This window comes from Crocodylus siamensis, chromosome 5, assembly GCF_052110815.1.
Source record: "Crocodylus siamensis isolate JL-2025a chromosome 5, ASM5211081v1, whole genome shotgun sequence".
In the NCBI taxonomy this organism is placed as follows: Eukaryota; Metazoa; Chordata; order Crocodylia; family Crocodylidae; genus Crocodylus; species Crocodylus siamensis.
Window position 1 is genome coordinate 80,719,963 of NC_143399.1, and position 27,990 is coordinate 80,747,952.

The following is a 27,990-nucleotide window of genomic DNA, read 5'->3' on the forward strand; positions in this document are numbered from 1 at the left end:
TTTAGTCTATCAGGTCTATATCAAAAAGTGGGTATCAATTTTTGGCTTTGTCAACATAGATTGACAGCCTGTATTTAAGATGAGGACTAATTTTCATTACGAAAATATGTAGCTAGGCAATTCAAAATATGCGTAAGAAAAACACACACACAGCATGTCTTTTATTGATGTACAAAATGTGCATTGTTTCCAAAAGTTTCCCCACAGGTTATGCATATATAAATATTTACACTATTTAAAAACACCAAAGTTAATCATAAGACCTTCACACACACACTAGCTCATCTAAGACGGAGATAAAGTTTTTCATTGAAGTAGCAAAGAATTTTCACCAAAATATATTAGGTAAAAAGAATTGGAAAACAGAAATACTTAGATGGAAAGCACAAGTTTCCTAGTGAGCAGCAGCTGACTAGCACAAACCAGTAGCAGATCAGAAAAGGAGAAAATAGAAAAACATCAAGCCCTGAGTGGAGTGCAAGTTGATATCATTCCATCATTGCATTGTCTGAGCACACATACTCAATACTGCAGGGCCCACAGACATGTGGTAATGGACAGGACGCTGGCTTTTTCTTGCTTAACGCTTCTGCATTGCCATGCACTTACATACCTAGGAAAAAGCATGTGTGGTAAGCACCTTTTCTTAATACACCTTAGATTACTCCCATAATATAACACTTAGGCATCCCTATAGTATCTGAAGTCAAATATTTCCAGATGCAATTTATGATCCTTAATGTTCCACATGTGAAGAGAGAACAATGATGGATTTTCAGAAACAGACATGTTACAAGATTTTACATGAAACTAAGAGCCAGGGGATGTTATAAAAATAAGCTGTGAGAAAGGTGTGAGATTTTTTAAAACAAGTGACTGGAATGGACAGAATCCACCTGGGCTAGGGACAGACTTTCAAAAAGCCTGAGCCCGAATCGATTCAATCTTTGCAGGTTAGTCTAACCTACCTAGGCTAAATCAGCTTTGTGACCAGCCAGACATCCCAGAAATACAGACACATGCCTGTATGGCTCAAGCTAGATGCCAGGGGGCACTAGAGCAGCCCTCCCTTCCCTTCCAGTGCTGAGCTGGGGGGAGGGAAAAGGGAAGTGTGGTCAGGTCCCGGCAGGACGCTGTGTTTAGGGAGGGTTCCCTCTTCTTAAACAGCCCAGCAGGGAATGTTTATCAACCCTAACTCCGTGTTTATCGCCCCATTAGGAAAACAGAAAGTCAGTATCAGCTATCTGTTGATTCTGCCTTTGTCCTGTGTGCCACAGCTCAGAGGTAGCCAGCATGCGGTCTGCTAGCTAATGCTGAGAGGTGTCTGTGAGGGACAGGGACTGCCTGCTTAGCAGAGAGTGGGGAGGGAAAGCAGGGAGCAGAAGCCAGGCAGATGCCTACAGAGGCTACCAGAGCTGCAGCCAGGAAGCAAAGGGAAGGAGCCAGCCCTGCTGTGGAGCAGAGAGCTCCATCCATCCCAGAGAGCATGCTGGGATGCTGGGGGAGTCTGATTTAATTTAAACAATCAAGGGGTCTGGGACAGATATTAACGGGTTTGAGCCAAATCAGTTAAGTCTGATACTATGTTCAACCATGTTCATCTCAAACCAGTTTCAGCCATGTGCACTGAATATCTGTTTTGTTACAGGTTTAAACCAGTTTCTGATCACTTAAACCAGTTTGTGTAATGTCTGTCCCCAGCCTTGGTGCTCCATTTTCACCCAGAATAGTTTTTGCTTGCTTGTATCATAAGTAAGTGCACTGCTTTTTGTCTAAGCAAACTTGTCTGGTAGGATCAGTCTACATATTTGTTGCTTCCTGCATGAAAAAGTACTTCCTGACATCTGCTCTGAATTTGCAGGTTCTTACATTCCAGTATTACCCCCTCCTCCTCTCTTCAAGGCTAGGCTGAAAATAGTAACTTGGCAGACATGCATATATCATTTAAGGTTTTATAGGAGAACAACCATTAAACTGCCTCCTGCATTTGTTTTTTTCTTCACTACATTCAGCAGATTTTTTTGACCTAGCTCTACAACTTCTACATTCTAGTGCTGGTGTCAGCATCATATGGTTGCTTTCATTTTATCATTTATAATGGGTTACAGTATCTCTTTTAGAATGAGGTAAGCAGTTCTGAATTCAATAAGCTAAAATTATTATACCTTTATTCACAGCTCATTTTTTTCCAGAGCCTCAGGGACTATTTTTTTTCATTCTGTTCCCAAGCTCCTAGACCTATTTCAGTGCTTGCTTACATTTGCTTCTTTTTTTTAACTTTTTATTGTGATGCTAATAACTTTGTAGTTATTATAGTTACCACTTAGAGGTAGTTCAGATACAACAAAATGTAATGTTCCAAATAGGCTTTTTATTTGGAGCATGGAGAACTGCAACTCAGATAAGAACAAGGCTGTTCTAACAAAAACTGTCCAAGCAGCATTGACTTTCTGGTAATATGATAATATACGTCAGATGAAGGTCTGCACAGAAACATCCCTGGGAGACTGATTAAGCAACCCTATGAAGAGCTAAGATTAACCCATCCTTTTTAATTCCAAATATTGGCTTAAATCTTGGGTGCCCAAACCAGGGCACTTTCTATGCCTTTGTGCCAGTCACAAATTTTTCATTTTCCATGGAGTGACATTTTTTTAAACCCAGGCAGTCCTTAAGGTTATCCAAGGCAAAAAGGTTAAATCCCTAAAACAAAGATTCTCCACAAATATTAGGAAAACTAGCCAATTGCCCATCAAGAGCGGCAGATTTCAAAGGTGTGTTTATACGGTTGGCCCCAAAGGGGGAGGGAGGGGTGGCAGCCATGTAAACACTTTCTCCGCTGCTGCCTCTTCCTCCAGCCTCTGACACACGGGCTCCCTCCCCTTGCCCACTGCCCACCTCCTCCCCCAAGCAGCGGTGCTTTCCCCCACTTCCATGCCTCGCCTCCCCTCTGCTCCTTTCCCTCCCTCCTTCCTTGCTACCTCCCCCTCCCTGCCAGCTGTTGGTGTTATAATAAAAGTTGTGGGGTATGTGTGCACATTGGGCACCCCATCCCACTGGGCATGGCGGGGGGATGTCAAGGCCAGGCAGCAGGGAAGCATTACCACTGTGATCCCCCGCCCCCGTTCACCTTCCTCCCCGCTCGCTGCGCCTGCCCAGGCCTGCACAGCCAATCATCACCCTCTCGAAGGTGCAGGAGCAGATGACAAAGAGCGTTATGGATAGACAGACACACAGACTCACAGACAGACAAAGCCCTTTTTTATGTATGTATTTATTTATATATATAAAGAAATAAGAATTTTATATATATATATAAAAAATATGCAAAATGCTCTGCATTGTGTTCAGATTCTTCATTATGGAACTTAGTCTTAAAATAAAGGGACTAGAAACTATTTTTCAAAGATGAAAATGCCAAAACTTACAACTTCAGTGGCAATAGGAGCCCTATTACTGTTCTCAGCTATTTACAGTCAGACCAAGTTCTGTCAAACCTGCATCCATTCTATTTCAAAGGATGATTTTTTTAACCAATAAAGAAGTGTTTTTTTATTTATTTACCAATATCCAAAGTACCATGAAGTTCTCTGCAATCAAACCAATAATTTCTATTACTTTGCTGACCAATAATTTTTGCCGTATTTCACACAAAAAAAGAAAAAAAAAAATCGAACAGTAGTTGGATTCATTAAAATGCTCTGCTGTGTGAGCCACATTTAACAATGCCTTCATGCATGTTTACTAACCTCAGTGGGCTCTGGGTCAGGCCCTTAACATACACAGGCATACTCAATGCAGATATGATAGTAACAAAAATGCAAGTGTGCCCTCATTCACTTCCTTGCTGCATAACTTTTAGCTAACTGCTGACCTAATGTCTCATGGTATGTTTCACTGCTGCAGAGATGGTTATTCTGTACCAGCATATGAACAGGATAGAGACCAACATGGCAGACACTAATCTTAAGCTATAGATAGACTGGCACCACAGAGTAATACTTACATTGGAAATAAAATGCATACTGGGCAGATGGGGGCAGTTCCACTAGATGTTTCTGAATGTCTTTCTATTGATTTCAGTGGTATATGGAACAACTTCTAAAAAGTTCCTGGTAATGATTTTTGTTGCTTCACTACCTGCAGTGTCTGCAAGGTCCTTCCCATATATTTATTTCAGTTAAATATACTCCCTCTTTGAAAAGTCCTGTAACCTTAAACTTAACCTAAGGAAATATTTTTAAAAAGGCCAAACTATACCTTGATTTGTCTGAATCAAGAATCATCTTAGAGAGGCTTTAATTTTCAGGCTGAATGAGGCCTTAAGGGCAAGGTTCTGATCTGAAGTCAGACTGAAGGAACAGTTTGACACCACCATTTCCTTTTAATTTTCAACAGCACATCCAGCAAGAACCCTCCACAGGCAGGAAGAGCATAAAATCTGTCAGGAACCTGACCTCTGGTTCCTTGATGGTTCACTTCTATCCCCTTCTCAAAATTTAGAGAAAGCCTGGCTCATCTGGAGTCACACAGCATTCAGTGTTATCCTGCTTCCATGTATTAATCTTGCTTGCTCATCCCTAACTGCAAAGTCAATACATAATACAGGTATTCCGTAATACGTGCTAATTTATTTTAATACCCTTCAACTTATTCTACAATATACAGGGATCTTAGTATTTGTAAAGTAAATATTACCCTATTTTTTATTTTTCATGCAATCATATTTTCAGTGCCAAAACTCAGATGATAGACAGTATTAAAATGAAGGGAGAAATGGATTTCCTGCTCTTATATGAAGATACATTTATACTACATTAAGGGCATATGATTTGCTGAAAAAGCAAACACAGCAGTTTACCTAATCAGAGCTTCATGGTCATGCCCACACCCTCCTCCCCAGCAAACCTAAGCCTATATAATACAGGCCAACCAATTTCACACGCTATTCCCCATCAAGTACTGTACAGTCACTATACCTTTATCCCAACTGTGTTGGAGTTTACAATCCACACATATTTAGAATATCTATTTTATAGCTCATCTAAAAGATAACTGACAGGAGATAAGCTCAGGACTGAGTCTTAAATAGGGCAGTCCACCCAGTCTCGCCTGACATGACTTTGCTATTACAATAAACTGGTGGTAAATGCGGGATGCTGCCCATTGCATACCCTATTGCTAAGGGGTGCTATCCACGGCTCTGTACCTCCCCTACACCTTGGTCCATACCTCACAGATGGCATCCAGGATGTAATCATATCCCAGCCCCTAACTCTGGCCTCTCTCATTGGGCTCTGTGCCCCTCACTCATACTGAGCCCCTTGCCCCCGCCCCCCCCTCCCCTCCACACACACACACAGTTGGGGCTCCTAGCCTCTGGGCTTCTTGCTTCTTCACTAGGCTCCGTGCCCCTCACACACTCTAGGCTCCTAGCCTCTGGGGTCCTTGCCTCTCACTAGGCTCCATGCCCTTTCCCAAACTCTGGGCTCCTTGCCCCTCATTCGCTCTGGACCCCCTTGGTCCCACTGACCTCCTTGTTGGGTTACCCACAAGGGTGTGGGGGTTGGGGTTATGAGGCGCACCTCCTCACCTTTCACCAGGGAGGTAACAAACCTGGCATTTCTTGGGAGCTCCCACGCCACTAGGAGCCCCACCAAGCCACCTTTCCCCAGGAGGATGCAGTTTCAGTTCATGCCCAGGACCAATGAGGCCTCCTCCTTCCCCAAAGCTTCACCCTTACCTCCAAGGTATTCCAGGAGCAGCTCAGCCCAATGTTGCCTCTTTGGCTGCTCAACATGGACTGCTGCTCCTTTGGCCTATGTTTGAAATGGTCACCCTCATCAGGCACTTGGCAGCTGCCTGCTCCTGCCCTTAAAGGTGCATTACCACAATGACACACCAAACAACCCTGCATTCCAAAGGAAATCTGCCATCATGACTGCACTTAAGTGTGCTGGCTGGAAGCAAGCAGTGACCTAACCCTGCCCACTCTTAGCTTTATGGGAACACACAAAGGCCTGGCTTGATGACTCCTGCATCCCCTGATGGCAATCTATTTGTTGGGACATCACCTACCAAAGGGAAACATATTTCATTGCTCATAACATCCTGAATTTTCATCTCCACTCCCTTACTTGGACCAATGGAGAAAGGTAACTTCTGAGTGACACCATTAATTGTAAATTTTCTTCCAGATGTCAATTTCTTACATCCTAAAGTGTAAAACTTTACACTTTGCCAAATTTTAGCCCATAGAAAATTCTCTAAAGCAGTGGGTTTTTACCTGTGATCTGAACACTACATATAAGGGGTCCACAAAAAATTATCAAGAGTATGTCAATACCCAAACTTATTCAAAGAGGACCACACCTCCCTTCAAAATTTCCAAAGGGGTCTGCACTTCCATTCAAAAATTTTTAGGGGTCCACAAAAGAAAAAAGGTTGAAAACCACTGCTCTAAAACAACACTCTTCAGCACAGATATAATTATCTACACATAAAAATCTGTATAATACAATAATAATAATAAAAAAAAAATAATAATGGCTTTCATCGTTACAGTTGTTCCATGTGAAAAGCCAAAGGGGGAGACAAATATTGAATGTGTAAATTATTAATTTGCTCCTTCACACACACAAACATCTTAAAACCATGAAAGCAGGTGGTTCCTCAAGTGTACTATTTTCTCCCTTTTCTCCCCCCCAGCCCACCTCCCAGCCACCAAGTTAAAATTGTTCCATGTCACAGATTACTCCTTTGCTATCCCCAAATGTTGAGGAACAGCCCTTTTGCATGCACATTGGTTTAAACCATCCCAATTTTCTGTTGGCTTCTCCTTCTGCTTTTATGCCAAATGTAGCAAGGGAACAAAAAGCACACACTGCTTTAGAAACATCACTGTTAGTGAATATATTTGTTTAACCAGAGATAGGCAGACAGATAAATAAATATAGATATTGACATATACATTCACATAGGTAAAAAATAAATAAATAAATCAGAAGGACTGTAGGATTAAAGCCAGACAGAAAAAGTAAAGATAGTAATACCATATATTTATCATTTCTTGACAACTCAGCATCTAGTTAATCAATCCTAATTTTTATTATCTTGTACATGTAATTTTAATTTCTAATAATATTCAAATAAATATGGATTATCAACAAGCAGGAAAATACATTTTTGAAAGATGCTTACCTTTACTTCACATTCCTTGTGGCATGAATACTTGCAAACTAAAATAAAGCAAAGGAAATATATGCATAAAACACTGAATGATGTTTTTTTCCCCCAATATCTTTTTAAAGCAACTTCTACCACAAACCTTGTCAGTCCTACTGCCCTTTAAGATATATTTCTTCTTTTAAAATAAATATACAGTGGAACAAGGCTTTTGTCTATTTATTAGTATCCTATCCTGAAAAGATTAATTTGGCTAACAGTAGTCAACCTCTCCGTCTTTCAATATATTTTGTCTTTTTACTATATAATTTGCTTGGTTTATCTGTAGGACCCAGTCACCTCTACCCTTATCTATGTAGCTCTACACCCCCCCCCAGAAGTGCTAAAATATTATGTCTGAGCAGCAAACACAGCAATCCTAATTTTTGTTTCAACCAGTTGCCTGAAGAGACCTGTAAATCTCTCAGTCCAACAGTTCCAAAGACCAAAATGAGTCAGAATCTACCCTGACTCAAGTGACCATGACTGGAATGATCATGTGTTTCACAATCAAAAACTGAAAGTGCTTTGCACAATTTGACCATCATGTCCAAATGAAAAATTAAAATTTGACTATACTTTGAAGATGTTGGCCTAGATGATGTCAGGATGACTCAACCTGATAAAAAGGACATATTTAGGATTCATCAAAATACCACTTCTCTTAAAGAGCATCCACATGACAACAAAATGACCTAATACCTGAAAATGTTTACTGATATATAAACATTTTGCAGCTTTCACCTTTTGATTTATTGTTCTGATTTGCTTTATTTTTGTTTCTTGTCCATTGCTATGCTTACTAAGAAACCCTGAGAAAGTGGCATTTAAATCAGAAAAGAAAAAGCCCAACTCTGCAAATGAAACATGCTGTGGAATTTATCGGTCCACTTGAAATCACAGTGAAGGCAAACAAAGCCAATGTTCTAATCTTACTTCTTTGCCAATGGCACTTATAAACCACAACCATCAGCTTCCTAGCACTTCCATCCAGGGGAATGCAGTCATCTAGTAATTTGCTATGTGTCTAGTATTACCCAATTATACAGTCAGACCAATAAAAGTAATCACCAAAAAAGAGCATCTACATAGGAAAGTTAACTTACATACTATAACTTCATACCTCTACTAGGTTTTCTTTAGTATTGCTGAGAGTCCATGCATAGACAAGCTCCTAGTCTCTCTTTTCTTAGCTCTATGGCAGGATAAACAGCAGACCAGCTATAGTGAATACCAGAAGGTTTGAACCAAAAATAGCCCATGCCTAAGGTGCTGTCCAGTGAGGTTCTCCAGTTTTCACCTGCTTCTGTATTTTCTATCAGTTCTAATACCCTTCATTTGGGAACCCACCACCAAATTTGAAAACTGAGCTCAACTTCACAAAGTTAGCCTGCTACTGACCCTGAGCTATGGGGCCCTTTTTAGTAGCCAGCCATTCATAAACTACAAAACATTCATAAAGACACAGATGGCCACCCATACTATTGTCTGTCTAGTTTGAGAACAGGCTTCCAAACCACTTTTATTACTGATGCTCCAGAAGAATGCAAAAGCAAGATTCACAGAGTAAAACCAGAGCTTTTAAATAAGAATCCATAGTATCAGAAAAATGGCAACAAGTCAAAATGTTTCCGAGTTTTTTTACAACAGAAAAACTACACTATTATTTTCCTGTAGTAAAAAAAAATATTTTCCTGTGTAAAACTAGGAGTTGGCATTTTTAAGGGCTGCCTTGAGTCTAAGGAGGGGTGCCTGAAGTCTAAAGAGTTTCAAAGCCAGTCTTAGATACTCACAGCACTTGTGCTGGCTGAAGCCTTCACCACTAGTAGTAGTTTGTTTGGTGGGTTTTTTTTTTTGGTTTTTTTGTTTTTTTGTTTTTTGGAGGGGGGGATTTTAACAAATTTGATTGCTAACACTACATGCGACTAAATTGATTCACTTTAGTTCCATTCACAGGAAGTGCACATTTGTGAGAGTGCAAGTGCTGGACCCTTTTTACTGGCTTTGATATTGCAGAGTTTTCAATAATTCAGCCCCTTTTAAAGTTTATTTGAAAACCTTCTATGAAACAGTGAAATAAAAAATATAGCACATTTAAAGAAATGTGCTGCCTTGTAAGTTTATAAACATTACAAGACAATCAAAAGCCATAAACCAAAAAAGCAAATTTATTAAGGAAGCACAACTAATAGAGAAAAAAAAAGCCTATTTTTCTACTCTGCTCATGAGAAACAATGAATGAGCATGAGGAAATCTGAAATGCAGAGCATGCAATTATACTTCATTCAAAAGTAAATTCAAACTTTTCACAGCTGGCTTACATGTTACAGAATCACAAAGGTTACATGGTACATGACTAGGGACCCAACCCTGCAGTTCTTATGCAGAACCATGAATGCCTTGTAGTCAAACAGGAGTGTAAGGAGTGCATTCTAAGTAGTCTGCAGGATTCAACCCTTGCTTCTTCATCCAACTCAAATCCACGGCAAACACTGTATCAAACCAAAGTCCTATGTTAAAAGTCCAACTCATTTCGTATCAAAGGGTTAAGACCTCATGATAAATGGCTGTTTCATCACTACTAATACATGTTTCAATACAACTAGGCAATATATCACACAAAGCACTTTCTGAAAAGCTATGGATCAAATTCAGCCTGCTCATTCAACTGCATTCATTTTTAGATACTTACATTGGTAAATACTCATCACTTGTACACACTGGGTAAATCGGTTTCATTTCAATTTTTCTGCCAATTTCACTTCTTTTGGTATCCATAAAAACTCTATTCCACCAAGGTAATGCCCCGCCCCACTTTCTCACTTACTGTGTAACAAAGCTGGTAATAGTAGTAATAAAGCTGGATGAAAATAAATGTGCTGGGAGTGAGATCACAGTCTGTCCAGATGCTGCAAGTACACAAGCATCTCTTTGTGCTCTTAAGAAGAAAGGTGGCTTTCTTTCATTCTGGGATGAATGTCAAAATATATATTGTACACATCACGGCTAAATGGTATAACAGGGAAATCAAGTAACAAGTAACAGATATGGGCCCCAGAACAAGAGCCAACATTCAAACACCCCATAGCCTCAAAGAAGGTAGAAGGTTCCAGTTTCCTAACTACATGCAAATTTCATAACTCAACTTTGTCTCCATGTAGGACTAAAACAAAACTTCAAATGCAAGTATGCAAATTTTGGAATAATTGAAATTAATAGATTCATAGACATTAGGGCTGGAAAGGACCTCGGAAGATAACTGAGTCCAGCCTCCTGCCCCAGGGGCAGGAAGTCAGCTGGGGTCACAGGATCCCAGCAAGATAAATGTCCAATTAACTCTTAAAGGAGTGCAGAGTAGGTCTTGTACCACCTCTGGTGGCAGTCTGTTCCAGGCCTTGGGGGCTCAGACTGTAAAGAAGTTCTTCCTTATATCCAGCCTAAAAGGTCTTGGAGAAGTTTGTGACCATTTGGCTTTGTCATCCCATGGGGCGCTCTGGCAAACAGGTGTTCCCCCAGATCCTGATGTACACACCTTATGTACTTATAAACAGCCACCAAGTCCCCCCTGAGCCTGCGCTTTTCCAGGCTGAAGAGTCTCATAGCTCTCAGCCTCTCATCATAAGGCCTGTTTTCCTGGCCTCTGATCATGCGCATCTGGGCTCTCTCAAGCTTCTCCACATCCTTTTTGAATTGTGGAGCTCAGAATTGGATCCAGTATTCCAGCTGTGACTTCACCAAGGCTGAGTACAGCAGGAGGATGACATCCTGGGATTTGCTAGAGAAGCATATATGGATGCAAGCCAGAGTTTTGCTCACTTTACCAGCTGCAACATCACACTGGTGGCTCATATTCATCTTGTGGTCAACCATGACCCCCAAGTCCATTTCATCTGTAGTGCTAACCAGCGTAGCACTGCCGAGCAGGTTTTATAAGCATGCCACAGGTTTTTCCTCCCGAGGTGGGGAACCTTACATTTTTCAATGTTAAACACCATCAGGCTCTCATCCGCCCATTTGTTGAGCCTGTCAAGGTCAGCCTGGATTACCCTCCTGTCTTCAGGTGTGGATGTTTTACCCCAGAGTTTGGTGTCATGGGTGAACTTGGCCAGTCCGCTTCTGACTCCAATGTCCACATCATTAATGAAAATGTTGACCAACACAGTTCCAAGGACAGAGCCTTGGGGGACCCCACTGGTCACATAATTAAAAACAAAATGATTAAAAACAAAAGCCAAAACATTCCTCTGGGTTCCTTTTTAATTTTTTTTTTCATTATAAGATAAATAAAATAAATAAATGGAAAACCAAAGAGAAATTTTTGTTTTGTTTTGTTTTCAGCTGTCACTTATCAGGAAGCAAACAATAAGGAGGAGGAAAAAAAAGTGGAGAGATGCAGGACATAGGAGGGAGTGCCAAAAGCTGGCAGTCTGAGTAAAAAGATGAACTACAGGGGCACAAGCAGAGAAATTCTATGCCAGGAATGAGCAAAATATGGTTCACGGGCCACATCTGGCCCATGGAGCAATTCTGTCCAGCCCACAGCAGGTCCCTCAGCCCCACTGGGCAGCACTGGCGTACCCCCATCCCACGCCAGCCCACAGCTTTCCCCGAGATGCCTACATGGCAGCGGCAGCCCCCAGTCCTGCCAGCTCAGCATGAGGTGTAGTGGAGAGGAGCAGGGGCAGTAGCGGGAGCCTCAGTGAGGATGCTACACAAGGGGTCAGGTGCCAGTCTCCATGGAGACTGCATGCAGCTGGGCAGGGAGCTGCATCTGGGGCCCGGAGATGGTCTCCATGGAGACCATGCATGGCCAGGAGGGGAGCTGCATCTGGGGCCAGGGGCCAGTCTCCATGGAAACCGACCCTGACCCCAGCCCCAGCCCCAAATGCAGCACCCTCACCAGGGCTCCCATGCTGCCACTGCCCCCACACCACTCCACACACGATGTCCCATGCTGAGTCGGTGGGGCTAGGGCCTACAGCCACTGTGTGGGCATCCTGGGACAAGCTGCTGGCTGGTATGGGACAGGGGTGCCATAGTGCCACCCACCTCCCCCAGCCCTGGTCCAGTCCTAGAGACTACTTCTAAGTGTGTGGCAGGGCATGGAGTCACCAACAGGTCAACCACTCCCCTTCCCCCACCTGTGGGCTGTACACTCTGGGCCGGGGGAAAAAACGGAGGAGGGCAGAAGGAAGGGAGGCTAAGTCGCCCCCATTTTGTGGCTCAGTGGTGAAACATGGTTGTCCCCTGCCCCTGCCTCCGATCCTCAGCCTCCCAAGCCTTGTCCACAGGGCTAGCGGCCCTCCTCTCCTGCTCATGAGTGCTACGGCCCCCCCCGTGAGGTCTAACAGTGGTTTCCAGCTCTGCCCCAGCCCCACACTGTCATTGCCCCAAGATCCCAGCCCCGACAAAGATGACGCTCCAGGGAACCGCACGGGCAGATGAAGAGCTGCAACTGGGTTCAGGGCCAGGATCACAGGGTGGTAATAGCACATGAATGCGACAGGGCAGAGCTGCGATCTGCTCCCTGCACATGGAACCCATGCCCATCACAGGGACATATGAGCAATGGATCACGGCTCTGACCCAGGCCCAGCCCCAATCCCACGGTGTCATCACTCCATGACCCTACCCTGTGATCCTGGCCTCAACTGCCTATCCTGCTCCTGAACACTGCTGCTCAGGGCCCCATCCCACACAGGGAATTTTAGTCAGCTGTTGCATTGGGCGGGGGGGAGGGGGGGAGGGGAGGGGGGCAACCCAGCCCACGACATCACCAAAACAGCTTATGTGGCCCTCAGACCCAGATACTTGCCCATCCTTGGTCTATGTTCACAAAGGGTATGCCTACAGTTATTAGAGCTGACCTCAAGGTCACCCCCAAGTCTATGCACACCAAGCATTTACACTCTCTCTCTCTTTTGCGTGACATTCTAGGATTACAACATTTATAGATTAATATTTAAACTTGATAACCATTCAACTGCTTCAGAGGTAGCTGCATGGATTGATTTTAGTTTGCCATTGAACTGTCTAATTGGGCAATCATTCAAAATGTGTTGCACTGTCTGAAAAATTGCACCGCAATCACAATCTGAACTCTCTTTGATTCTCCATTTATGGACTACGTGCTTTCATTTTTTTTTTTAGCAACATCCCGTAGATGTTCATGAAAGATGAGGCTCCAATCAAGAGTTATGCTGAGGTATTTTGGGAACTTCTTATGCTTAACCTCCTTCACAGAAAGCAATGGTGAGTTTCTGGTCCGCGTGGATGTTGTTTATGTGAAATGAATGATGGCAGTTTTCGTTGGATTTGGGTGGAGTCTCCAGCATGCAAAATATTCTTCAAGTAACTTGAGCTCTTCACACAGATCTGTCTGGACTTCAGCCTGGGTCCTTTGAGTAGCAAGCACCAGGTCACAGACATAGTTGAACTGCTGGCTGGTGGTGACAGGAAGATCACTTATGCAGACATTTAAAAAGGGCTGATGCAAGCACTGATCCTTGTGGGAAACTTTTATTTAGTAAACGGATTCTGTTCAGTGTTCCCTAGATGGACATGATATATCGCTGGTTAGACAGGAGCACTGATAAATGGCAGAAGGTCTGCTGGCACCTGATGACCCTACACTACAAAAATGTAGGCTTCACCCCTGGCAACAGTCCAGCCTAACCCTAAGACAGAAGGGACTGAAGTTGCACATAAATTGGTGTAACTGAGCAGAAACTGGTGGTTTAAGCCTGTAACACAACAGAAGCTCAGTGCACATAAACTACTTTCAAAATGGCAAAAATCAGTGTAAGCTAAACCTGGGTGGACGTAGTATCTGACTTAATTGATTAAATTAAATCGGTTTATTGAACATCTGTCCCAGTCCCCTCCAGATTCAAATTAACACACAGTCCCCAGCATCCCAGAATACTTTGCACCTTCCCAACAGTGCCCCCCCCCAAGGCGATAGGCTAGCCTTGGCCCAAGTTGTCTGCTCCTGCTGAGCAGGGAGGCACGCTCTAAAGCGGCATTTCTCTGCTGGCAGGTTGCAACCCAAAAGTGGGTCACAAAAATATTCGAAAGGGTCGTGAGGAAGTCCCAGGAAAACCTGCAGAAGCTGGTAGTGTTCCAGCCTGCAAGTATTGCTTGGGACAACTGGAGGCAGCAGGCACACGTGCACCTGCACGTGTAGCCACACGTGGCCAGCATACAGCGAAGCGAGGCCAGGTCATGGGAGCAGCCCAGCCACTGAATGCAGGTAATTGTATGGAAAGCAGAGGACAGAAGTCCAGGTACTGTCTGGGAGAGAGAGAGAGTGTGTGTGTGCGTGCATGCGCGTGCGTGTGCGCGCGCACACACACACGTAAGTGCTGGGGACAGTGGCCAGATGCAGGGCTGTGGCAGGGCAGGGAGAGCGGTGAGAAGGCACCTGGCCCTTCAGCAAGGGAAGGAGGCAAGGGTGGTCCTTCGCAGGGAGAAGCTGTGCACTTGGGTGGGTGGCACAGGGCGGTGCCCATACACACAGGGGCCCACATTCACTGCTCACATTCCAGCCCAAGCAGAGCTGCTGGGGGGTGGAGGGCAGGGGATTGTGGATTGGGAGTAAGGGGCACCAACATGGCCGGGGAGGGGGAGGTAAAGGGGCTGTGGCCTGGGAGTAGGGGACACTGGTAGGGTACTTCAGGTTGGGCACCAGCAGGGCCACAGGGGTGTGGGTCAGGACAAGCCACTGATCTTAGCAAATGGATCCTGGAATGAAAAAGGTTGAGAACCACTGCTCTACAGCCTCTGCCTCTCCGCCTGGGCCACTGCAGGCATGTGGCTGCATTTGCAGAATCTAAAGTAAACTTCTGTTCACTTGCTTATTGGTTCAATCTGTGCATCTTAAATTAACCTGCAAAGACTGAATCAATTCAGCCTTGCATTTTTTGACTGTCTATACTTAGCTTTAAAGCTCTGCTGAACTTCTGGGTAGAAGGCTGGTTCCGCTTGCCTCAGGCACCTCCCTGTTCTGCAGTGTGTAGATCTCACTTGGGCACTACATGCCTCAAATCACAAGCAGCTGCCCACCAGCAGCCATCCCATAATTCTCTGTTCTTCATTTCTCAGTCCTTCTGGAGTCCCACCTTCCCTTTGCCACTGCCCGTAAGGACAGATGAGCAGCCCACAGACTGATTTCTACAAGGGCTGTATAAGGGAATTTAGGATAATCCTAGTGCCATGCTGAAGAAATAAGCAGCACAACACAAAGGATATTGCTGTACGCTATAAGGTATGGTACAGACAGGGAAGGGCAACTCAGGATGACTGAGGACAAACTATTAGAGACTGATCCCAAATATCAGTGTAAACAAACCCAAAGCAGCTGGCCACATCAGATATGCTAATGTGCAGAGACAGAGGCTCTGACCCTGTGTGGGGTAGATTCTGTAACTATAAATGTGTTCTCTCTGCTGCTCCTTCTTCTGCAAGTTCCTGGAACAGCTTTTAATCTCCATCCCAGAGCTCTGTTTGTTGCGGGGCTCATCCAGATGAGCACAGAAGTGCCTCTTGCAGCATCTCAAACCCCTTTAAGACACTGCAAGAGGCACACATAGGAACAAGACCACTGGACATCCACAGGTCCAGACTCCTGGATATCCACCCCAGAGGCATCGACCGCCACTGCTACAGCCAGTGAGTGCGGGGGTTTTAAGTGCCAGGATGCTGGGGCTGGGCAGGGCAGCAATCAGGAGGGCTGGGGGAAGCAAGCGGAGGGTGGGGTCGGGCAGGGGGCATGTGGCCCCTGCTGTGGGGGGGCTGTAGCCCCTGGGGGGGCAGTCTATGAGCTGTGTGAGGAGACTGTGCCCTGCAGGGGGCAGGACACCCACCCCTTCTGAGCAGCCCCCCCATGATCTACCCATACCTGCTCACACACCCCCATGTCCCCCCACCTTGGACCCAGCTGGTGGTGGCTGACATCCAGAACACTTGGGGCCAGGAGCACATTCTATGACAGTTCAAAGCAGGCCACCACACTGGGAACATCTTTCAGGTGACAGCTGCCCAGATGGCTGGGCAGGGGCACACAGGGCAGCAGTGCCACACTAAGGCCAACTCTGCAGTCACAGCCCACTGACAGCTGGCCCAGAGGGGCAGCTGCCTCCACTGACTGAACAGTCCCCATCTGGGTCTGGCAGGTGCGCACCTTTGAGGCCACATGCTATCGCAGGTGGCAGCAGGTCACAGCCAGGCAGCAGCCCCCACTGCCAGACTGCTGCAATAGATAGCAGGTGCAGGGAACTCTCAGGGCTGCTTCAGCAGTCTAGCTGGCACAAGTGGTAGTGTCCCCAGGTACCAATTGGCTGGGCTCCAGAAGCTCCAGAGAGCAAGTAGCCCTGAGCTACATGCCTGGGCAGCTTTTTGTACTAATGTGGTCAGGACAGGGCAGCTTTTTACACTGCTGGGGCCAGCACAGGTGCTAGCCTCAGGCTCTAGCTCCCCTGGCTACAGATCGGGGAGGAGCCAGGCAGTTATTTTGCCCCAAGTGGCACAACTTGCACCACACCAAAATGCATGTCCGGGCACGTGCACTGAGGCAAAAAGGCCTGGCTCAAACATGCACTGCTTCTATTTTAGCTGCTGCAAGTGCATGTGCCTGCATGTGTGGACATGCCCATGGAGTGGTAGGAGCGTCCCCAAGAAGATATACATGACTTGCAGGAAACAAAGTTTGTCCACATCCATCTCCCAGCCAACACAGGACTACCCCTTCCAATCCAATTCCAGTATTTGCTCTGTCAGCACCATAAGCAAGATAGAGAAAGCTGCAGGAGAGGGTTGCATGACCACTGCCTTGGGAGGCTAACCAAAGCCAGAAAGTAACTTCCCTACTTTGCTGATATTCAGCCTATATATTTCTTTTCATAGCCTCATCCCATCATACCTAGGGACAACTGCCTTTGCCCCTCCTGAGTTCCTCCTTTGATGTTTACAGCCTCTGAGTATCTCTCCAACAACATGAATGGTGGGTTGTTGTTTGTTTTTTTTTTTAGGTACCTTTTACAGTATTTTAAAAGAACACAAATACCTTAAAACCTTTAGAATAGTGGTTCCAACCTTTTTTTTTTTTTTTTTTTAAAGAAAAGATTCAGGGTACCCGTCCATAACGTTTTTAATTTTGCAGAATCCCTGGTTGAGAATCAGTGTGCTGCCTCAGCTGGGATTCTGTCACCACCAGTTAATATGCTTCGTGCACCTCGTGCACAGACCATGAAGAGCTGCAGCATGAGCATACACTATTTCTTACATCAGAGTTATCTGATAAACCCTGGTCCAACCCTGTATTGCATCTCCTGGAAACAGAGATACATAGAGCAAGTGGAATTGTCCCACATGCCCTGTTTTTGGGAGCCATGTAGGATCTTTGAAACAGATAGGATTACAGTACAAACAGGCTATCTTGCCTGCTTTAGGTTGATCAGACAACCCTACTGTTGGAGAAACATGCATTTGTGACACAACCTTCCCAGTCTGGCTGTGCACGAGGAGTACAGGGTACTTTTAGCTGGCCATGGCAGTGGTACCCACACCACATCATCCCTGGTAGGGTCTTGTGGAACCCCAGTTGAGGACTACTGCTTTAGAGTATCAGAGGAGTTGAATCATCTAGAGATATTCCATACACTTTATAGCAACTACTTAGTTCTACAAAGCATTACTTCTAAAGAAATTCTGTGGCAAATAATTACACTCCCCCCACCCTTAATGGCCAGCAACAATGCAGCCCTTTGCTTTTCAGTCCAAAGCACACAAAAATGGAAAAACAGTTGGCAAACAATACAATCATAGCATAGCAGCCAGTAAGAACGAGTGAATTACTTACAGTAAAAAGACCTCAACAAACAATTTTAACAGGCCTTGGTGTTTTTCAGAATAAATTACAGGTGATTCAACTCTCAACTCCACTCTAGAGGACAGTCCAATTGTCTACTTGTATTATAATTCTTAGACAACACTGAACATCTTTGAAGCAGTCCGGCAATTTTAGTCAATGTCACATGCAGTAGGATTACTTCAGTTCCTAAGCACAACAGCTGAATGTCTACATTCTGCACACTGGCTCTCTTGTCAAATACAAGCTTTTCCAGATTTGTGTTTAAGAATGTTGGCATTAGTTCCAAGAACAACTGATCCTAACTGGCTGGCAATGAAATGTGGGACATGTCATATTTAGTCAATTCACTACACTTCACAAATTTTCCCAACCATTCCCTCTGAGAATCTGTAAAATTACATTTCCTTGGACCTAGTTCTAATAAGTGTCCCTTGATGTTAACATGATGGCTACTTGGGTAAGAACTACAGGTTCTAGCTTAATGACAAAAACATTTCTTACGGAAGTCAAAAGTAATATATAAGCTGAATTTTGTGCATTGGAAGTTTGACCATTTACAAAACCTATGAACATAAAAGCCTCTTTGAAAACAAGCAATAATATACTGAAGAAATAATAAAGCATTTTTAAAGAACTATTGGATGACTTAGTGTTTTTTTCCAAGTTGCTAACATATTTGGCTTCACTCTAGTGCTGCAAAGAAAAATAACTCAAATACTGCGAGCAAAAAACCCCCCACCACCATGACCAGTCCTGTATGTGCTCCCCACCCCGCACCCAGCACCATGGTCAAAACTGTGGAGCCCAGCAACAGCAGCAGGAAATGTTAAGTTTGCAACTGAGGGAGTGTGGCACCTCTTCTTAACACTTTAATATGGCACGGTAACTTTCCTATTTCTTATAATTGCCATTCCAGAAACACGACAAATTGTGCAGGTGGACGTTGTATGCCAGACCCACCTCCCAGAAGATACAGCACCCCAGGTGACATATGGGTAATGTCAGAAATATCCCACTGACTTTGTAGCCTCTAGGGGGGAGGTGAAGGAGGTGGTATTTGGACTGTGGGCCAAAACCCATCCTCTTCTTCTTTCTTCCCCTGCAGAAGACTTACAAGATCAGAAATTGAAAAGAGTGAATAAATGAAAGAATGAATAAATAAGACTAGTAGAAGAAATAGAAGAACAGAGTAAAGAATTAAAAAGTAGACTAGAAATAGATATATAGATATACACATGTAGCGATAGTATCAACAGTAGTGTTTAAACAGCATATAAATAGATGGTGTATAAATAATAAATAGTGTATAAATAAACAGATACAGGGAAGGAAAACCTAAACTACTTTTTTTCTACTTTTCTACTACTGTACAATTATTTTTTTTAAATGACTTCTTTTTTATGAAAAAAATAATGTAAATGGACCACCATTTTAATGTTGAAATAAAGTTTTGAAATTCATACAGCTCCTTCTGGATGTGCCGTATTTTCTTTCATACACAGCCTGGGATTTCAGAAGTAATGGGATTACTGGCTTAAATATGCCCCCGATTATAATTCAGTACCGCAGACAGCAGCAGGGGGGACTGGTATCAGAGGTGTAATGCTTGTGGTACCCCTAATCCCAATATTCAGGGATCCTGGCAAACCACACTTCTGAGAGGACAGAACCTCTTCATAGCTTTGCAAGAAAGACTGCTCACTCCCACAGAGCACCCCATCCAAAACCCAACAAGAAAAAACAGCAATACTGTGCTGAGCCTATGGTTGCGGTTTGTTTTTTGCATCACCTCCACTGCTTCCCCACTCTGCCCTACCACGAGCCTTCCTAGCTGCATGCAAGCAAGCCACCATGTGTGAGTCCTGCACTGCTGCCCAATTCCTCTGCTCCCACAGCTACGTGCAGGCAGGCTGGGCACTGTGGGGGTCGCCGGGAGAGGGGGCAGGGGTTGGACTGGGGGGAGCCAACACACCTGTACACAGATGCTGGCCTGGAAGTGCTACATATACTGCATGCTTCACAGACATTTCTGAAAGTATATTTGTACTGCTTACTCTTAATTATTTCTACTCTACTCATTACGATTATTTCTACTCTACTCATTACTGAAGCAATTATTTCTAACGATTACTATGATAGAGGCCACATACCCACCAGACACTGACACTGAGCAGGCAAGCGACCCCATTTGTTCTACGCTGACATTTGCATAACTTAATAGCTTTTAGTTACAACTTGCATGGAATAGTTATAACACTTTAACTTACAAAAACAATTTTTGTTGCTCATTTGAAAAATTACAATGTACAGTGGTCAAGTGCTCAATGTTTGGGATCTATGATAGTCTGTTTTTTTCTTTTGAGTCACCTGTATTTTTATGAAGTGTTGCGTTGTATTTTTCTGTGTTTGTGGCTCTGTTTTTGTGTCTTTAGTGTTTGTGCATTTGTGTTTCATACATTGTGATCAAGCACTAGTAGATTTATTCAATAGCACATTCACACTGCAAGTATTTCTCCTTGCATGTTTATATCTATGTCTTTGCATTTGTGTTTTTTGTATTTTTGTGTTTGTGTTTCCTGTTTGTTTTCTGGCTGTGTTTGTATTTGTATGCCTGTTCGCTTTGTTTATTTGTGTTTGTGTGGGAGGCAGTTTCCATAATTACTCTGATTATTGCTGATTATTAAAATGAACACCCACCAGGCAGGAGGAAATATGACAGCTGCCCACCTCCTGGATGCTGACACCCATCAGACAGTCGGAAAGAGGGCACTCACCCTCTGATTACTCTGATTTTTTATAATTAGTACAATTACTCTGATTATTGCCAGTTAGGACAATTACTCTGATTATTTCTGATTATTAAATTGAACACCCACCAGGCAGTAGGAAAGAGGGCAGTTACCCACCCCCTGGGCGCTGATACCCAGGATGCAGTAGGAAAGAAGGTACCCCTCCCTTGGGAGCTGATTACTCTGATTTCTTCTGATTAGTACAATTACTCTGATTATTGCTGATTAGTACAATTACTCTGATTAACATACTGAACACCCACCAGCCACTAGGAAAGAGGGCAGTCGCCCCCTCCCCCTGGGCGTTGACACCCACCAGGCACTAGGAAAGAAGGTACTCGGCCATCCCCCAGGGACACTGACACTAAGCAGGCATTAGGAAAAAAGGGCAGCCACCCACCAGGCAGTAGGAAAGAGGGTCATCTTAGAAAGCCTGCTTAGAAAGCCAAAGAAGATCTATTTAATATTTGGCATAAGCATAGAGAACAGAAGTCAAGATGAAATGTTTATTTATACCAATACTTGTTTGATCAGAATGTATGAAATGGTGAAACCTCAACTGGAACCTGGGAGCGACCAACCACACAGCCTTGATAGGCAGAGCACACATGGAGGTAGGCCTGCCTGGAATTGTGACAAAGACACTGCACACACATTTGTGATAGTTGTTTTCTAAAGATTATGAATACTTTATTTCTGATTATTACATTGAATAGCTGGAATAGCTATATTTGAACTTGAGCAAGCTGACCAGATCAGAGAGGGTTGGGCTCCACAAGCTATAAAAAAAGCACAATAATTACTCTGAGACAATGACAGGGCACCCTCTCTCTGCTGCTGATTGTTGATTACTTTTGGAAGCAGATTATTATGATTAGAGCCAAATTAGTATTCGTATCATTTATGATTATTATTACTCTAGATAAACCTAATTGGACTTATTGTCTTCACAAGACGCAAAGTAGTACAATCATTAGTCAGTAAGGCACCCACCAAGTAGGCCTGGGCTGGGACCGCAGAGTTTTGGGCAGGCACCAGAGGAAAACAGACAGCAAGGGAGGGAGGGAGGCTGAGAGGCAGTAAACAGACACAGATACATTTATTATTATTGTTACTGATTACCATTAGGAAAAGACATTACCCTAATACAAAAACTTCATGCTAATTCTCTTGCTGTACATGCTGCACAAAATGAACAGAATGCCCAACAGTCAGTCAACTGTCATCCAGCACCCAGCCATGACTTTGTGCTCTTTTGTATCTTGAGAGTACACTACGCCCAAGTGTGGAAATTGAGGTAGGTGCCCACCCAGCACCCTGCCATGACTGTGTTCTTTTGTATCCTGAGAGTACACTGAGCTGTTTTGTACCTGGAGAGTACACAATAGTCATACAGTAGAGGACATATAGTGAATTCTACATTTTTGGCTATGTATGTTTGATGTACCCATGAATTATCTACAGAACCCCCCAAAAAAGAACAGGAACATTGTACCTATCACTTTTCGAAAGACTTAATGAAGCATATCAGAATAAGTAGATGCTTGGACTACCTAAACATTTCAAATTTTTCAGCATTTCAAACTCTTGTACAGTAGAGGCAGGTACACTAGGGTTGTAGGCCATGAGGCTGTGCACGTAGTCAGCCGTGGAAGCAGGACACACAGAGCATACTTCAAAGACAGTTCTTATCCTAACCAGAGACAAAAACATTCTAATTGTTCATAAATAATATGTTATTAAAAATAAATTTTAATTTAAAAAATTTTAAATTATTATTTGACATGCATGTTGAGTTGCTTCTATATAAACACACTACAGGCCCTTTTTGTTTCTGTTTAGAAACTATTTAAGTCACGGCGGACACGGGGGTTAATGTTTTAGGTACTGTATAAAATCATTATCAGCAGTATGATTATAATCATAATCATTATTCTCGTTTTTTTTCCAGTGTTACTAAGGGTGCATTGATAGAGATTTTTGTGGCCAATACCGATCTAATTTCTGATACCACCCTGGCAGCTTGCAGAGCTGCCATGCAGCCACAGTGCAGCACAGGCAGCAAGAAGCACAGCCCAGCAGCATGGAGAGCTTCCTCCAGCTGGTAAGTCTGGTGTGGGGGGAGGGGAAGGAAAGGGGCTTGAGGGGGCAGATCAATGACCCCGCAATGAGCAAGGCGCGGGGCCGGAGCTGAGGCGGGGGGCATGGCTTCTACCACTTGCCTGGGAGGGCACGGGGAAGGGGGCATGTGTCCCCAGATCTGCACAGGGCAGGCTGGAGCTGGGGCTGCACTGAGCTGAATACGTTCAAATCAACCGTGCTAGGGAGAATCCACATGGGAAGATGGAGGAGGACCAAATGGAGATTCAGAAAGAAATGTGAGACCTAGGAAGCGGAGAACAGAGAACTGAGTGAAGAATCCGAAATGGATAATCTGGAAGATATGGGTGAGGAGGAGGAGGAAGCGTGGCTAATTACCCTGCTGCTGGCCTTGGACTTATTATAAAACATGTAGGCACACCTAATAATAGCATATGCATTAATCCTCTTTCTCAACACTTGTGATGAGGAGATGCCTGCACATATAGGCACTTCACAAAAAAGGGAACTTAGGTATGCAGTGGAGTGGGACAGCTGAGAGGCACATGAAGAAGTGGAAGCTGACAAGGCTCTGTAGATGAACCTGAGGAGCAGCAAATGCAGGATCTGGGCCCGAGAGAGCAGGTCAGACTGGTGGAAGTGAATTGTGCAGACCACTTGGAATGATCAGCAGTGGCTGGAGATGTTCCAAACGACCAGGGAGATGTTTGATCATATCATCTCAATGTCAGGGCCACAAATTGCAAGGCAGAACACTAACATGCATCGGGCCATCACGCCGGACAAGAGGGTGGCCATGGCCATCATGAAACTAGCCACCACTACATTGCAAACCAGTTTCATGTGGCTTCCTGCATAGCCAGGCTGGCAACTCGTGAGGTATGCCAGCTGCTGCAGGACATCGCGGCAAACAATTTTATTTTATTTACCTTGGGAATCCTCAGGAAGTCACAGATAGCTTCAGAGCCATTGGGGTACCCTAACTGCATGGGGGCTTTAGACAGCACTCGCATGCTAGTACAATCCCCTTTGCGAGGGGTGGTCATTCACAAACAAGAAAGGATTTGCCTCTGTGATTCTGCAAGTCATGGTGGACCGCCAGGGCTGGTTCATGAACATTTATACCGGGTGGGCCAGAAGCACATGACGTGCATGTGTTCAGAAACTCTCCACTGCATGGCCTTATGGAGAAAAGACACTATGCACCTGGAGTCCCCAAGACAGTGATACATACTGTTGCTGTTCTCCCACTTGTAATAGTGAACGCTGTACCTACAGTACATTCAGGATGGTTTGTTACAAACTTCACATATGCTAAGTGCAAAAGGGAATGTCATTCAAGAATTGAGCTCTACAGCCATATACACGCAGATGTTCAACAAGCTGATGTCTCACTTGGCACAATTCTATTGTCTCACAAGATAGATGCCTACGGCAGTACATGCATTTCAATGGAATTTTTAAAAATACCCCTAGTTTTCCTTTTAAATGGTCCTATTTATAACTTTCAAATGTCTTCATGAAATTCTCAAAACTCAGTTTGACTATTTTTCTAGCAGGCTTTTCCCCAGTTGTCAATGTGAACCTTGATTTGGCAATATTCTGATTTCAACAAAGCAAATTTAAATTATCTCCATGATATTTATTTTGGTTCTACTGATTTTAATTACTGTTTTGTCACTCTCTTCAGGGGGTCAGGATCATGCCTCAAAGCCAGTATAACAAGGTCAAGATCTCTGCATTGTTATTTAAAGCCTAACCCAGGGAAAGCTAATATACCTGTTCATTCATTGCAGAAGGCAGAAACAACTACTGGTAATTTCCAGAGTATTGTAAACACATAAACAGTTACTATGTACCTCTTTTTTTTTTTTAAGCAGTTTGGATGAACTCCACAGTTTATGTGGTAATTCGTTATTTATTAAATGTTTATAGCATTGGGATAGTATGATCCAAAAACTATGTTTTCCATCCATTTTGATGAAATTTTCCTACCAAATCTACTGATAAACAGCAGCAGGAAAATGAGATACAGATCCATGAACAGAAAACATGCAGGACAATGCCAGACAAGTGCCAACAAACAAGTTTGTGTGAAATGGAGACATAGATCTGAAGCAAAGAAAAGACCTCTCATAAAGAAAAGCATGGAGAAATTTGGCCTTTGCTGTACAAAGAAATAATTCTATTTTTTAAGAAGTTAACATGGTCATATGCCCCTGATGTTGTAACAGTAACAGTCACACTAAGGAACTTCTGCTTGTTCATTTCTGTTGTAATTATCTTGCACTTGCTAAGCGCTATAGGTGGCCATGTTCGCATGTGTTTAATGTTTATGTAACAAGTGCTGGGTGGATGGGAGACTCTGGGGCTGCAGCGTGGAAGCAGCATGTGGCTGGAATTTTCTGCACGGGGTCTCTCAGGGGGAAGTCCAGGGCTTGTCAATAATGTGACGGTCACCGCCCCGAGCCAATGAGAAAGCGCCACATGTAATAAGACCGCCCTGCATCACAGAGAGTATAAAAATCATCGCGCTGTGAACTTTGGGGTCTTTGCGCGCACAACGGAACGTACCCTACGGATTGAATCGACACGGAGCGACCTTCGGCCTGGCCAGCCAGAGGGAAGGACGCCAGACCCGCCTGATCCCGGCGACCCTTCCCGGAGATACAACACCAGTGTGAGTGGGTGCTCACTGGTGCACCCAGCATAGTTGATTTTGTTTTGTTTAAACCTTATTAATAAAATTAAGCCTGACCTTTAAAGCGAGTGTGATCTGCGTAAGCCCAACTATCAAAAGATCCTGTCCACAATTTCCTGTGCCACCGCATTATCTCTCTGGGATTGTTTTCCCCTATTTTTTGCTAATCCTCAAATTCTACTTTAAACCCCCATGTTTGAAAATAAAGAGGTGCCTGAAAGATTCATATCCTCCCAACTCTTACCAAATTTGAAATGGGATTTGGACCCTTATTTCCCTTAGGTTTCTTTGAAAACCGCTGCCTATTTCCTATGGATACTGATGCAACAATGGAGCAATTTTTGGAAATATGACAACATTCCAATTAAACAAATTCAAAATATAAAGAAAATTGCTGTGATGTGCAGGGCCGTTACATTGCCAGACCATAGAACCAGCCTGGTCCGTCACTGTCAAGGCCTTGTATAGAGACCAGCAGCTAGCTGCATGGGCAAGGTGCTTGGCTGGGCAAGTGGCTCCAGGGCCAGAGTCTTGGGGCAGTGACAGTGTGGGGTTGGAGCTGGGGCTGAGCCGCAATCCGCTCCCTGAGCACCCCTACCCATTGAACCCACATTTGTCACAGGGCCATGCAGGTAGTGGACTGCACTCTGCTCTGGCATCAGAACCATGCTGTCACTGCCCCAAGATCCCAGTGCCTCTCTAGACCTACCCACCCATCTCGTTCCTTGTCACGGCCCCATCCCATCTTCTCAGCTACATGTCCTGAATGTCAAAGCAAGGGTAAGTCCTCTGAAGATCTTCAGAATGTATACATCTAGACTAGAGGTTCTCATCCAGGGTGCCACTGCCAGACCACCCTAAGATGCCATGAGTTCCTTTGAAGGATCCCATGGGAAGCTACGCAATATAACTCTGTTAAGTGTGCAAGCACTTATACACGATTCACAAGATAAACCCACAGATTTCAAATAGGAATCCCTAGTGTTAAAAAGCATTCTGACCTATTGTAGTCTTTGGAGTTCTTGCAATATTATTTTTCCATAGTAGCAAAAATAAGTGTAAGCTAATAGCTGGCATTTGTAATGGGACACCTTGAATCTAACCAGATTGAGAACCACCGATCTAAATTATACTTCAAGGACATTCTTATTTAACATGTCAGAGGGATCTTGAAGTCTTTCACATCTTTAAGCCAGGGTTCAGATCCTGAATGTGTCTTTATGAATTTACATCTGTGGTCCCAACCTAGTTTATCTCCGAAGTGTCCTTCAGCCCCTGGGAACATGGAGAAAGAAAGCTTTTGTCATTACTTTCAGGAGATCTGCTCCACTGGCTCTATTTGCTTGAGCTCCAAAGGGTTCAGTTTTTAAGGCTGGTTTCTTCCACGTTATTTTTTTCTCCACATATCGCCTGTGCCTATATTGGCTTTGAAACCATTTGCACAGGAAAATGTGGGTTTTTTTTAAATAAACATATCTGAAAACTTGCTTTGTCTCTTACATACGCGGTTTTTAGTGTGGTGCGACACACTGGTCACAAAGTACTACAAAATATAGTGAATGTTTATACTTAAAGGTTGCTGTGAGTTCATTTACTTCCAAGTGGAGAAATCACATCGAGAAAGAAATCAACACATGCTACAAGAACCTACAAGAGATTAATCCAGATACCTTCCCAAACATTATATACACTGTACACAAAAAGACTACCAAAGATTTATTACGCCATTCATCCACCACAAAAAAGAAATTTAATCAATTACTACAGAAACAACTTTCCCAGCCACAAAACAAACCTCAGAAGAACAACACCAATACTGTACAACATTCCAACATCATCCTTGATGAAACAGAAGGAACCAATCAACCCTCTAATATTATCAAGCTCTCCATGCACACACAATTACCAAAGCTGAAAAATCTCTCCTCTCCAAAGGCCTTAATTTCTGTCCAGAAAAACACACAAATAAGATACTACAATGTGGAGAACTAAAAGAATTTTTTGATGGCTCTGTCTGAAGGAATATTTCCACAACCAAAAGGAATCCACTTTCAACATGAATTCATCTGATGACAACATAAACAAAAAAATTGACGCCAAAAAAACCCTCAGATTGGACACCTTACAGTGGAAGAAATTAAAACCTCGACACTGCATTGACCGATTCAGAGAAAGAATGAACAATGAAATACTCAACAACAAACACCACTATAACAACCTCTCCCTCTCAAAAAGAAGGGCCACAGAATCTCTAAGATCCAGCCACCAAAAAGTAATAAAAGCAGCAAATAAAGGAGGAGCTATAG

General features: G+C 43.7%; 1 protein-coding gene across 16 annotated transcripts in view; it reads right to left on the reverse strand.

Moving 5' to 3' along the window:
• TNS3 (tensin 3) overlaps nucleotides 1-27,990 on the reverse strand; it is a 505,358-nt gene that overhangs the window by 267,098 nt on the left and 210,270 nt on the right. For 14 of the 16 annotated variants that reach the window (XM_090049504.1, XM_090049500.1, XM_090049503.1 and 11 more), the window contains one exon: nucleotides 7,201-7,238. The exons of the other annotated variants lie outside the window; for them this stretch is intronic. In XM_090049504.1, the coding sequence (XP_089905630.1) occupies nucleotides 7,201-7,238 (38 nt within the window). The remainder of the gene's footprint in view (nucleotides 1-7,200; nucleotides 7,239-27,990) is intronic. 16 annotated transcript variants of the gene reach the window in all.